Source organism: Gracilinanus agilis, chromosome 3, assembly GCF_016433145.1.
Source record: "Gracilinanus agilis isolate LMUSP501 chromosome 3, AgileGrace, whole genome shotgun sequence".
Lineage (NCBI taxonomy): Eukaryota > Metazoa > Chordata > Mammalia > Didelphimorphia > Didelphidae > Gracilinanus > Gracilinanus agilis.
The window spans coordinates 56,354,717-56,366,838 of record NC_058132.1 but is presented as its reverse complement, the minus strand read 5'-3'; the positions used below and the strand labels follow the sequence as shown (position 1 = coordinate 56,366,838).

At 42.4% G+C, this 12,122-nt stretch overlaps 1 protein-coding gene across 1 annotated transcript; it reads left to right on the top strand.

Moving 5' to 3' along the window:
• The first annotated feature begins 3,199 nt into the window (after window positions 1-3,199).
• PLA2G2C (phospholipase A2 group IIC) lies at window positions 3,200-10,745 on the top strand. The gene is made up of 4 exons (XM_044671307.1): window positions 3,200-3,233; window positions 5,467-5,611; window positions 6,663-6,772; window positions 10,591-10,745. Exons 1-4 carry the CDS (start codon window positions 3,200-3,202, stop codon window positions 10,743-10,745), a joined length of 444 nt encoding a protein of 147 aa, XP_044527242.1.
• The last annotated feature ends 1,377 nt before the right edge of the window (window positions 10,746-12,122 follow it).

The window sequence follows — 12,122 nt, the reverse complement described above, 5'->3', positions numbered from 1 at the left end:
GAGGCAAATAAGGGTAAGCAGCCTTTCCCAGGGTCATACACCTAGCAAGTGTCTAAGATGAGATTAGAACTCCCTGACTCCAGGCCTGGCACTCAATCTACTATACTATACTATACTATACTATACTATACTATACTATACTATACTATACTATCTAGCTGCCCATAGAAATTTTTTCTTAAAGTAATAAATATTTCGGGGGAAGCTGGGTGACTCAGTGGATTGAGAATCAGGCCTAGAATTCAAATCTGGCCTCAGATACTTCCTAGCTGTGTGACCCTGGGCAAGTCACTTAACCCCCATTGCCTACCCTTACCACTCTTCTGCCTTAGAACCAATACACAGTATTGACTCCAAAACAGAAGGTAAAGGTTTTAAAAAAAAGGTAAAATAAAGTAATATATATTTGCCTGCCTCCTTACATAGAGAACAAGAGACCTGGTCTAGACCACATGTAAATGGCCACCCGCAGGAAGAAACAGAATGTTGGTTGTAAAGGGAAATTCATTACAAGTTCCAAGCTACTGATTTTCATAACACAATCCATTCATAAATTCAGGATTGTATTTATAACAACAGCACCAATCACCCATAAATTAAGTGCCTACTCAGTGGTAGTTAATGGGGTAAGATAAGGAGTTACAAAGGCCAAAACAGATTAGGTCCTGACTCCAAGGAGCTTAGATCCAATGGGGATGATGATACATGGACATAGATATACACATGATGTGCTTATTTGGGCCTGACAATTAGCATCAAGAAAACAGAGGTTCTCCACCAGCCAGCACTGAACTATCCACATGTAGAACCATTGATTACAACAAATGGAGAAATTCTGAATGCTGTGAATAAATTAACTTACGATGGCAGGGTACCTTTCTAGGAATGTCCACGTAGATGATGAGGTTGACACATACATTGCCAGAGTTAGTTGAGTATTTGGGAGGAGGCTCCAAAGGAAAGTGTAGGAGAGAAGAGGTATTGGACTGCCTACCAACTTGAAGGTCTACAGAGCCACTGTGCTGACGTCATTGTTTTATGCCTATGAAACCTGGACAGTCTACCAGTGGGATGCCAGGAAATGGAAATGCTTCTGTTTGAATGGTCTTAGATTCTGAAGATCATCTGGCCAGATAAGGGTACCATACACTGAGATCCTTTCTGGTTTGATTGCTATTTCTGGTTGAATGCTAAGCATTCAAACTACTGCAGAGAGCTCAGCTCCGATGGGCTGGTCACGGTGTCAAAACGTCAAATGTCAAACATATGTTTGCCTAAAAGACTCTTTTATGGAGAACTCACAAGACAAATACTCAATAGAGGTTAAGAAGAAGGCATATTAGGACACTGTCAAGGCCTCTTTGAAGAATTTCGGTATCGATTTTAAGACAAGAGAGACAGTAACAAGGACCATCCTGCATGGTGTGCCCATATCAAAGAAGAGCACCAACGAAGAAGGTGCTCTATGAACAAAGCAGAATTTCAGTAGCTCAAAAGAAACAGGAAATGCACAAATTTAGAGCCATCTTCATCCCAAATGTTCATATGGGCTATTTGTGCCCAACCTGTGGCAGAACCTTGCATTTCTCTGGTAGTTTACAGCTGACAAATCACTTTCTTTGTCACAACAACCCTATTCAAATACTTGGAAAATGAAGCTTGAGTTCAGGAGTTCAAATCCCAGCTCTGGCATTTACTTGATGTATGACTCAGAACAAGTCACTTTCCTTCCAAAGTCCTCAGTTTCCAAGTCAGTAAAATGAAGACTCAGCACTTAGCCAAAAAGCCATTTTGTGGGTGTGCATATGTACTAATTTATTTAGACTAACAAATGCATTGTAAGTACCATGGAAGGATGAGCTACCCTTCATTTTCATCTGCTGGGGGCTGAATTGCCAGTAAAACAGGCTAGTTAGAACACTGTGTAAAATAAACAGCAAATTGGCTCTAAAGGATGGTCTCCCTTCTAAGAAAAATCTGCCTTCGGTGCCATCTCTTAGTCTTAAGCCAGCCCCCTCATCCTAAAACATTTTCTCCTAAGAAGTATCTCTTGTTCTCCCATCCTACAGAAACTCAATGTACCTGATCCAATTCAATTCGATCCAACAAACATTGACTAGGAGCCTGGTCTCAATTCTCTCCTCTGTGAAATGAGAGGGTTGAATGCTAGAGATTCTCTAAAAGACCTTCCAGTCCTATGACCTATTGAAATGCTGCCCCAGTGCATTTCTCCCCAGGGTCCTCTGATGAGTTCTGCCTAAGTGCCCCAAGCCATGTCAAATGGCTTAATAGGCTCTAGATCCTGAAACATCTGAAATGTAGCTTCTGCTCAGTAAAGCCTGTGGACAACCAGGTTTTCTGTTCCAACCTTTGCCCCCTTCCAGGTCTCCTCTGCAAATTGCTGTCCATGAACCAGAGATCTTGGCAATGCCAAAGAAGCAGCCTTGTCTGAGGTGCTGAATAATTCAGCACAGAGTCGTTTGGGCTGGGGGAATCAAGGACAAACTAGACTGCTCAAAGACAGACCTAAGATGACCCATCAGAAATAGAGTGTAACCCCTCGCGAGGGCTTACGGTTGTCTAAAACCTGAGTCATCGAAACCTGAGTCATCGAAACCTGAAAATTAAAATCCAATCCCAGAGAGCATATCATACACATTCAGAAAAATGTGGCCCATCATCTCTCCTTTTAGGGGACTCAGCTCCTTCCCTTGGGAAGTAAAAGGACTGAACTGGATGCCATTTAAGGGGCCATCCAGCCCCGACATTCTATGTTTGAACATTCAGTGTCGTAACATTCAGGGTTTCAAGGCCCCCTTCCAGTTCTAACAGCCCGTGTTCCAAAGTCCTGCCCAACTCTGCCATTCGACGTTTTAAGGACTTTCCCAGCTCCGACATTCTGTGTTCTAAGTTCCCTCACAGTTATGACATTGTGTTCTAAGAGCCCTTCCTGCTCTGACATTGTGTAATTCTATGAATAGCTTTGAAAGGATTTCTCCATTTAGAAGTTCCACTTAATAATCCTCCCCACACATTTCTGCTTGTTCTGTTGACAGGACCTTTCTTCACTGTGACATGAATTAACAGATCCATTTCCCACCTGGATTGTACTTCACCCCCAACAGTTCTGACTAGATCTACTTCACTTGAAGAGGAAGCGTGGCATTCTCTACTTTGCCCCTTCTTTGCTTTCTCAGTAATGAAGTTTGTCTCGGTCCTTGCGGTCCTCTTCTGTAAGTAGCTCAATGCACTGAAATCACTTCAAATGTCTTGTCTGTTTCTGCATCTGTGTTTAGAGGTCCAGGCTTTGCTAGGAAGTAGGAGGATAGGGAGTTGGGGGGAAGGAAGGAAGAACTTCAGGCACCAGGTGGATAGTGGCGGGATGGGGGTGAAGATGGATGGAACACTTCTGCCTGACTTCTCGAGGGACCACTGTTCCCACATTGTTTGATTCCTTGGACCTCTAGTGTTCCATATGAGGAGGACAATGAAAGGATTCCGTGAAAATATTTTGCTGCTCCCAGTATTTTCAGTTCTAAAAATGGAGGCAGCTAGATAGCATAATAAATAATGGGGCTGCGCTTGGAAACATGAAGATTTGAGTTCAACTCTTGCCTGAGACAAGGCAAGATATGTGACACTGGAGGAGTCTCTCCGTGACTTAGTTCCCTCCTCTGAAATGGAGGGGGTCGATTCTATGGCTCCTTTCCAACTCTGAAACCACGATGGTGTGTCCATCATTTTGTACACAAAAATATCTGTGTACAGCAATACGAATCCATATCGAAGTTGGTTCACTTTCTTCTCTTTCTCTCCAACATTTCCTCAACCCCTCTTTTATCATGCTAAAGTAAAAAGTGAACCAAATTTGAGATAAGAGCAGGAGTTTGAATCCTCAATTTGCCACTCATGACCTGAGGGATTACGAGTAAGTCTTTCCTCCTCTCTGTGCCTCGGTTGGCTCCTTTATAACAGGAAGAAGCTGGAATCGATTTCTAAGATCCCTTCCAGCTCTAAAGGCCATGACCCTAACGTAGAGGATGTACCATACTTACCCTCCCACTCGTCTTCAGTTAGCATTGACAAATCCCCCAATCTTTCTTATCCCCCAAAGAGTTCCACACTCTGGTTGATTTGCTAGCAGCCCCAGGGATATGGCTATATCCCCATGACCGTGCTGACTTTGTTTCTCCATGTTTGAGATGGGTTGAGGTTGCCAGACTTGCCATGCTAGGGGCCTGCAATGTTCCTATTAATATGAGTATCATTGTTATCAGCAGCAATAACTAAGAAAGAGGTGGTTTTTCTTTTTCATTTTCCTTTAGAAAATTTCTTTATTTAGACTCCTGCAGACTCCTAGTCACACATAATTAAAAGAGAAACATCTGGTTTGCTCGTTAAAGAAAGAGCACATCGTTCTTTCCTCAGCTCAAAGCACCAGCAGATGATATTTGTACAGCAATGCTGGAGATTTACCAAGAACTTTTGCCTCAATGAACTCATTGGAATCTCATGGGGCAGAACAGGACCCTGTTTTGCATAGAAGGCAGGAGAAGGAACTTATCCAAGGTCCCATAGCTAGCGAATAGCTCTTTTCCCCTGTGCATTGGTTCTCACTTCTAAATGTGGGTAGTGACACACAATTCTCAGGAAAGCAACAATTCAAAGACTTCATCTCTCCTTAAAAGCATATATATACTTGTATACATGTATATACACACTTTAAAAGTATAGATATACTTTTATACATATATATATATACACATATATGTTCATGTGAGTGTGTTTGTGTCTGTACTTTCTCATTGACTTTCCTGCTCATATTTAGGAGTCTGGAGACCTTGGTCCTTGTCCCAGGTCTTTGTTCTAGCCACCAGCTGGATGATCTTGAGCAAATCCCTTTCTTTTATCATCTAAACTTCTCTTTCCTAAGGTCTCTTTCACTTCTAACATTCTGTGTTCTAAGGTTCTGTTCCAGCTCTGACTTTTTAATGATCTAAGGTCCTTTTCAGCTCTGGCGTTCTCTATTCCAAGGTCTCTTCCAGATTTCACATTCTCTGGTCCAAAATCTCTTCTTAGTTTTGATGTTCTATAGTCCTTCTGACATTCTCTATTCTAAGATTCCCTCTAATTCTGAAATTCTCTGTTCTAAGGTCCTTCCCAGCTCTGACATTCTCTGTTCTAAGGTCCCTTTCCAACTCTGATATTCTTTATTTTAAAATTCTTTCTAGCTCTAGCATTCTATGTTCTAAGGCCCCTTCCAGTTCTTTGTTCTTTGAAAGGTTCCTCCTAGATTTAACTATGTTCTAAGTTCCTTTCCTGGTTCTAAGATTCTTAGATTCTGAATACCTTGACAGGAGCTAGGTTTCTGCATTCTAACTTTGCATTCACATATTGTCATGGTAACTTCATCCTTGGTTGCCTTCTCCCCATGAGGTCCCAGGTTCCCCATTTTCTTTTTGGCAGTGCCCACCTTGACCCACAGCAACTTCTGGCAGTTTGGAAGGATGATCAAACTCATGACTGGGAAGAGCGCCTTCTTCTCTTACTATGGCTATGGCTGTTACTGTGGCCTGGGGGGCAGAGGAAATGCAGTGGATGACACGGACAGGTGACTATAGACCAACCATAGCATGCAGCCTTCTCTAGGGATCTTGCTAAAGCACAAAGGGAGAAAGGAAGTCAGATGGTTTTTAGATGCCTTTTCAGAACATATCAATAAATTGGGTAGCAACACATTTAAGGCCCCCAATTAAGCATCCAAAGTAGAAATTCTGAAAATCAAAGTAAAGATGAACAAAATTTAATTTTTAAAAATTCATCATTTAATTGATAAATTAAACTAGGATCTATTATTTTTTTAAAATAAATATCTTTTCAGAGTTTTCAGTGTGGAAGTTGGCTTGTCCCTGGCACATTCCTTGCAAGGGGTGGGCGCTTTGAAGGTGTGGGATGTTTTTAGATCCATCTGCAAAAAACCGAGGGCCTCCTGAATAACTGCTCCAGCAATAACAACACACAAATTATCAATAAACACGTATTAAGTATCTGCTATATGCTGAGCACTGTACTAAGTACAGTTACATCACTTGTTACAGCTTACAGAGTTCTCCCAAATCTTCCCAATTCCTATTCTAAGGGCCCTTTTAGCTATGATATTCTAAGATCATAAAAGGCTAAAAATCTATTGGCTCCCATTCTGCATATGAGCATGACAAGATCAGCAGGATGAATTAACTTATTTAGGGGATCAGTGGGCAACATTTTCCTTCACATCTTGGCTCAGCATAAAATCCAAGATTTTTATCGCTCTTGCAATCAGGCTCCTAAATTTATTCCCCTGACCCTAGCTCCCTCTGGGAAGAGGATCAAGAAGAATGCAATAGACTCGTCCCTTTGCAATAAGAACTGAGTGGATAATAACCAATCCACAGTGCTTTGAGGATTGCAAAGTGACAACAGTTCTGGGAGATAGGTAGGTAGTACAGCGTGGATTATCCTCAGTTTAAAGATAAAGAAATGTGAAGCCTAGAGAGGTCTCCTGTATCCAAGTCTAAGTGTAATGCCCTTTCATTGGCTAGCCTTTCCCCAAGAGCTTTCTGGATTTCTCACTTGCCAACAGTGTACTGTTTTCCTTGCCTGTCCCATCTCCAACCTCCCAGGTGCTGTAAGGACCATGATTGCTGCTATGCCGAGTTGAAGACCTGCTGCGGCTGTCAGCCTATGTTTAGCACCTACCATTTCCACATTGTCAATGGAAGTGTGATCTGCTGTGAGTAGACACCAGAGGGTTAGGGAGGAGTCACTCCACTTTCTCCCATCAGGGCTCTCTCCTAGCTCTCCTTGGTTCACTTTTATTTCCTTGGTCATCCAGAAATTCTCTAGGAAAGAAAATTAGGGATGTAAAAACCAGAAATATTAGGTCCACTAGAAGGGCTCTTGCAACATAGAATGTCAGGAGTAGAACACAAAATGTCAGCCCTGGGATGGGTCTTGGAGCATCAGATATCAGCTGGGAGGAGCCATAGAATACAGAACGTCAGAGCCGGGGGGGACATTAGAATGCCGAATATCAGAGCTGGGAAGGACATTAAGAATATAAAATATCAAGACTGGAAGGACCCTTAGAGAACAGAATGCCTGAGGAATCTAAGACAACAAAATTAGAAAGGCCTTTAGAACATAGAATGTCCACATACACAGACACACACAGAGGCAATCAAAAGGAATATTCCAAAATTATAAAGAACAAGTAAGAAGAGACACGAAAAGTCCCTCCTAGTTGACCCCTTTGCAGAGGTGGGAGGGCCACAAGTATACACTGAACGTATTTTCACTTTTTCAAGGTATTGTTAAGTTATGTTCATTTTTCTCTCTTTGTTTTTCTGGGTTTTTTTGTTTTGTTTTGTTTTGTTTTGTTTTTCAAAAAAAGTACTTGTTATATTTCGGGAACAGGAGAGAAGGGACACTGGGAAAACTGTGGTAAATTTTTAAAAAAGAATATGTCAATAAAAACTAAAAGGCCATAGATTGTTAAAGTAAGAAGAGAGTTTGGAGCATACAATTTCAGGACTAGGCATAGAATGTCAATGAAAGAGTAGATCAGTCTGGCCTCTGATACTTCCTAGCTATGTGATCTTGGGCAAGGCACTTAATTCCAACTGCCTGACCCAGTGATGGACAAACTACGGCCTGCCTGACAGATGAGCATTTCCTTTCCTTTGGCCCCTCTTTAAAAAAGTTTGCCCATCATTGGCCTAACCCTTACTACTCTTCTGCCTTGGAATACATACTTAGTACTAATTCTAAGCAGAAGGGAAGTATTACTGGTTTTTTTTTAAAGAAGAGAACTCAGAATATAGAGCTGGTTGAGACCAGTAGAGACCTTAAAGATTATCTTATTTACTCCCCTCATTTTATACATAAAGAAACTGAAGCTCAGAGAGCAGACTGACCAGTCTCTGGTCATACAAAGAAGTAGAGGTAGTCAGAACTTGAACCCAGGACTCCCACTACAGAGCTATTTGTCCTATACCATCATGGCTACCCAAATTCACCCTCTCAAGAGCTGGTTCCCTGACCCCACAGATTTCCCAAAACACTGATCCTCTGGCAAGTTTCTGTCTTCCACCTGGAGTGAAGTATTTTTCCTCAACCTTGCAGTCCTGCACCCAGGTCCCAGCCACTAACATCCAGTTGGGCTTGTTCTAGCCTGCCCTGGTTGCTTAGCAACCACCAGGGCTCAGGGATGCGATGGAGGGGAATGAGAAAACAAGTCAGAGTCTGTCCACATTTCTAAATGTCATCGAGAGATCCATGTAAATAAATGGCTCTATCCCAAGCCCCAAAGCCAGTCTCGCTGACGGGGGCTGCATCATGGAAGGGAGCAGAAAGCTATTGTCTCTCGGGATGGGGGTGGCTTATGTAACTGCTGACGGGTCAGAGATTGTTAGTGCCGGAGGCAATTTTAGTATATGGAATGTTAGAAAACAGAATGTTAACTCTAGAAAGGATTTGACACCAACACACTCATTTAACAGGTGAAAAAACAGATTTAGAATCAGAGACTGCAGAGAGCTCGAGGAAAATGAGGACCAAAGAAAGCCCATCAGATTTAGCAGTTAAGCCAGTCCTGGCCTTAACCACCTGATGCCCGGAGACAAGGGGCTGGCTGGAAGTTACGTGGGCACTTAGCCAAGGCACCATTCAACCCCGGGTTCTTGGAATCCAGATGCAGCACCTTTCCTACAATACTGCACGGACTGCACGGTCTTCAGCTCACTTAGCAGCCTGGGAATGGGGATGGGAAAGAGGGAGGTCGAGAAGGACACATTGATTTCTTTCTTTCTTTTTATTTTTTTAAAGAACCCTTTCCTTGGATTCAATAAATGCCATGAAACCAACACCAAATTAAGCACCTGCTGTTTGCAGATTACTGAGCCGGGTCCTGGGGTGGTACAAAGTTTAGATAAAGTCTGCTGACAGCTCCCACTCGCACCCATCCATAGGGTTAATAAAGCTTACGCGGCAGGTAGTACAATCATATCTGTTTCATGGCAGCTGGGTGGCACAGCGGATAGGAGCATTGAACTTGGAATCAGGAAGACTTCTCCTCCTGAGCTCAAGTCTAGCCTCAGACACTAGCTGTGTGAACCTGGGCAAGTCACCTAACCCTGTTTGCCTTCGGTTTCTCCATCTGTAAAATGAGCTGGAGAAGAAAATGGTAAATTTCCACTCTAAAATCCCTGCCAAGAAAACACCAAATGTGGTCACGAAGAGCTGGACACGACTTACAAGATTGAACGACAAAACCCATTTTGGGGATGAGAAAATTGAGCCTCGGTGACTTACTCAAGTTCGCATAGCTAATAAACAGCAGAACAAGTTTTTGATCCCGAGTCTCCTCACTTGACATCACATTTTACAACAATCACTACTGGGAGCTGGGGGGACAAAGGTTGGATACTTTTCTAGGTCCTCTAAGTTCCTGAGCTGCTAATGATTATTACTGCCCACCCAAGTGCCCAGTGTATTGGAGATGGTCAGTATGTGGGAGGGCAAGGCAGAAATATTCCTTCTACCAACAGCTACCTTCTCTAGAGTCCTATATATATATATATAATTTTTTATTTTTATTTTTTATTTATATATTTAATAATATATTAAAGTGTATATATGTATATATCAAAGGGCTGTAAGATCTATCCCATCTGCTCTTCCCATCCATCCAGTGAGGCAAGAACCATAGCTATTGTTATTCCCATTCTGCAGATGAGAAAACAAGGACTCAGAAAAGATAAGTCACATTGAACAGAGATCCCTCCTAATCCAAGGGCCAGCACACTCTTGCAAGTCCACTGCATTATTTCCTACGATGTCAATGTGAACATGCATGTGCGTATATACTTATATGTGCATAGAGTAATGCATACATATACCTATAGACGTAGATATAAAGTCTATATACCAAAACATGACTGCTCATAAAAATGAATCACCCCTCAAAAAAGCCTTACCACAGGTTCTTTCTGTCTGATAAAATATCATAATGGCAGCAGAGAGTGTCCAAAAGAGGCCCCCAAGGCGGGGGAAGTAGATGGGGAGGAAGTAGTTTCCTATAGAATGTACTAGGTGCCACACATTGTTCTAAGCCTTTTTTTTACAACTCTGACCCATATGAGATGGAAGATTTACCCGCCTCACAGGAAGGCAAGTCCTGGGCTTAGGAGACAACAGATGTCATAGAATCACGGAATCTCAGACGGGAATGATTTCCAAGTGCCATTTAGTACCTAACATACATAATTTATGCACCCAGTATACTTGACGTGACAGGAGGAATGAGAGAAAAACTACAACTCTCTTCTCCACCTTCATCCTTTTTTGGTGTTATCACCCTCAGGACTTCCCTTTCCCATCTCTAAAATGGGCAGAAAGTTCCACTATGTACTTCATAGGAGGATGGGAGGAATGCTCTGTCAGTTTGAGAACGCTATTGAAATAGGAGCCATCATTACTATCCTAGGACCTGGGTGGGATCCAGTCATCACTCCGAACTTCACCTTTGTGGTGTTTTCTCTCACCTTATAGATGGTGGCAGGAATAGTGGGAGCCGCTGTGGGTCAATGACCTGTGAGTGTGACAAGAGATCCGTTCACTGCTTCAAAGAGAACCTTCCCACCTATAAGAAGAATTACCAGTTCTACAGTTATTCCCGGTGTGGTGTGCACAAGGTCCCATGCTAAGAAGAAGCCAGGACATAGTGCTACCCCACAACAGGCTAGAGACTTCTTCTTAAAATTCTGCACAAGACTCACTTCCAGGAAAACTTCCCAGATTAAGCTCAGCACATGCAGATTTTTGGACCCACAGATGATTAAAGCTTTGAATTTACACATAGAATGTTAGAGCTAGAAGGGCCCTTAGAACCTAGAATGTCAGAGCTAGGAAGGACCTTAGAATATAGACTATCAGAGGCAGGAGGGACCTCAGAGCATTCTCAGAATATTCAAACAGAACGGACCCTTAGAACCTAGAATGTCAGAGCTAAAAGGGACCTTAGAGGCACTCTTGTGGGTTGGGATTCCATTGTAGCCCACTGATGTGTTTACTCTTACCAGCCAAATGGAGGACACATTGATGCAAAGTGAAAAAAAATGCAACAAACTATATTACAAATAAAGTGAAAAGAAAACATCCTCAAAACAGACACAGGTATACTCCTCGCACCTACAAATTATCAACAGTACTACTGGGGTGGGCACATATGCAGAAAACACACACGATCAGGGAATATGCATGGAAACATGGCTAGGAGGTTTCACATCGTCAACATGGCAGAATTGCTAATGCCCACCAGTGATGTGATCAGGCTGCTCCTTGTTGGGTACCAAATACCTTCTCTTCATCATGGCGTTTTGGCTAGGCATTGCATCCATTGTTCCTTTCTGTTGGATTACCGCTTCTGAATATCTCCTCTAGTCTCTTGGTTGCTGAGCTGCTCCCTGTTACTATCTACTGGGCTTTTAGCAAATTAATCTTTTCTCAGGGACATCTGCTGACATTTACTGAGATGCTGTAGCTAAAAAATCTCACACAGTCAGGGAAAGCTACAGCTCTTGAATGTATAATTTGAGGGTTATGAACCATCAGGTCCATGTAGGCAGCCAACAAAAGCTAGCAGAATGCCCAAGATTAAATGTATTCTTTTAATCTTTTTCTCCCAAGTGTGAATTCAGGGTACTTGATCCCAGAAACTCCCTGATTTAGAGTTAGAAAATGTCTTTTAATGTCTGTTAAATCCTTGATTTTGAGTCTAAATCTCCCTAACCCATTCTGGAAATTCTGTTCCACCTCTTCTCCTTCCAAAAAATCCATTGGAGTTGTAAAGAGGGCCCGCATGAGTGATGAGGCTCCTGTTACTCCCTTACTCTTTGATCTACAGACAATAACAAAATTCATTTGAAGGGAACCTACCCAAAGTCTCCACCATGCTTCACACAGTTGCCTTTGTTAGGAACGCCTCCTGGTTATAAAAGTGCGGTTACATGCTGGATTATAATGTAGCTCATCTCTTCTACAAATGAAGATGCTGAGACCTAAGGCAATGCAATCAATGGCTT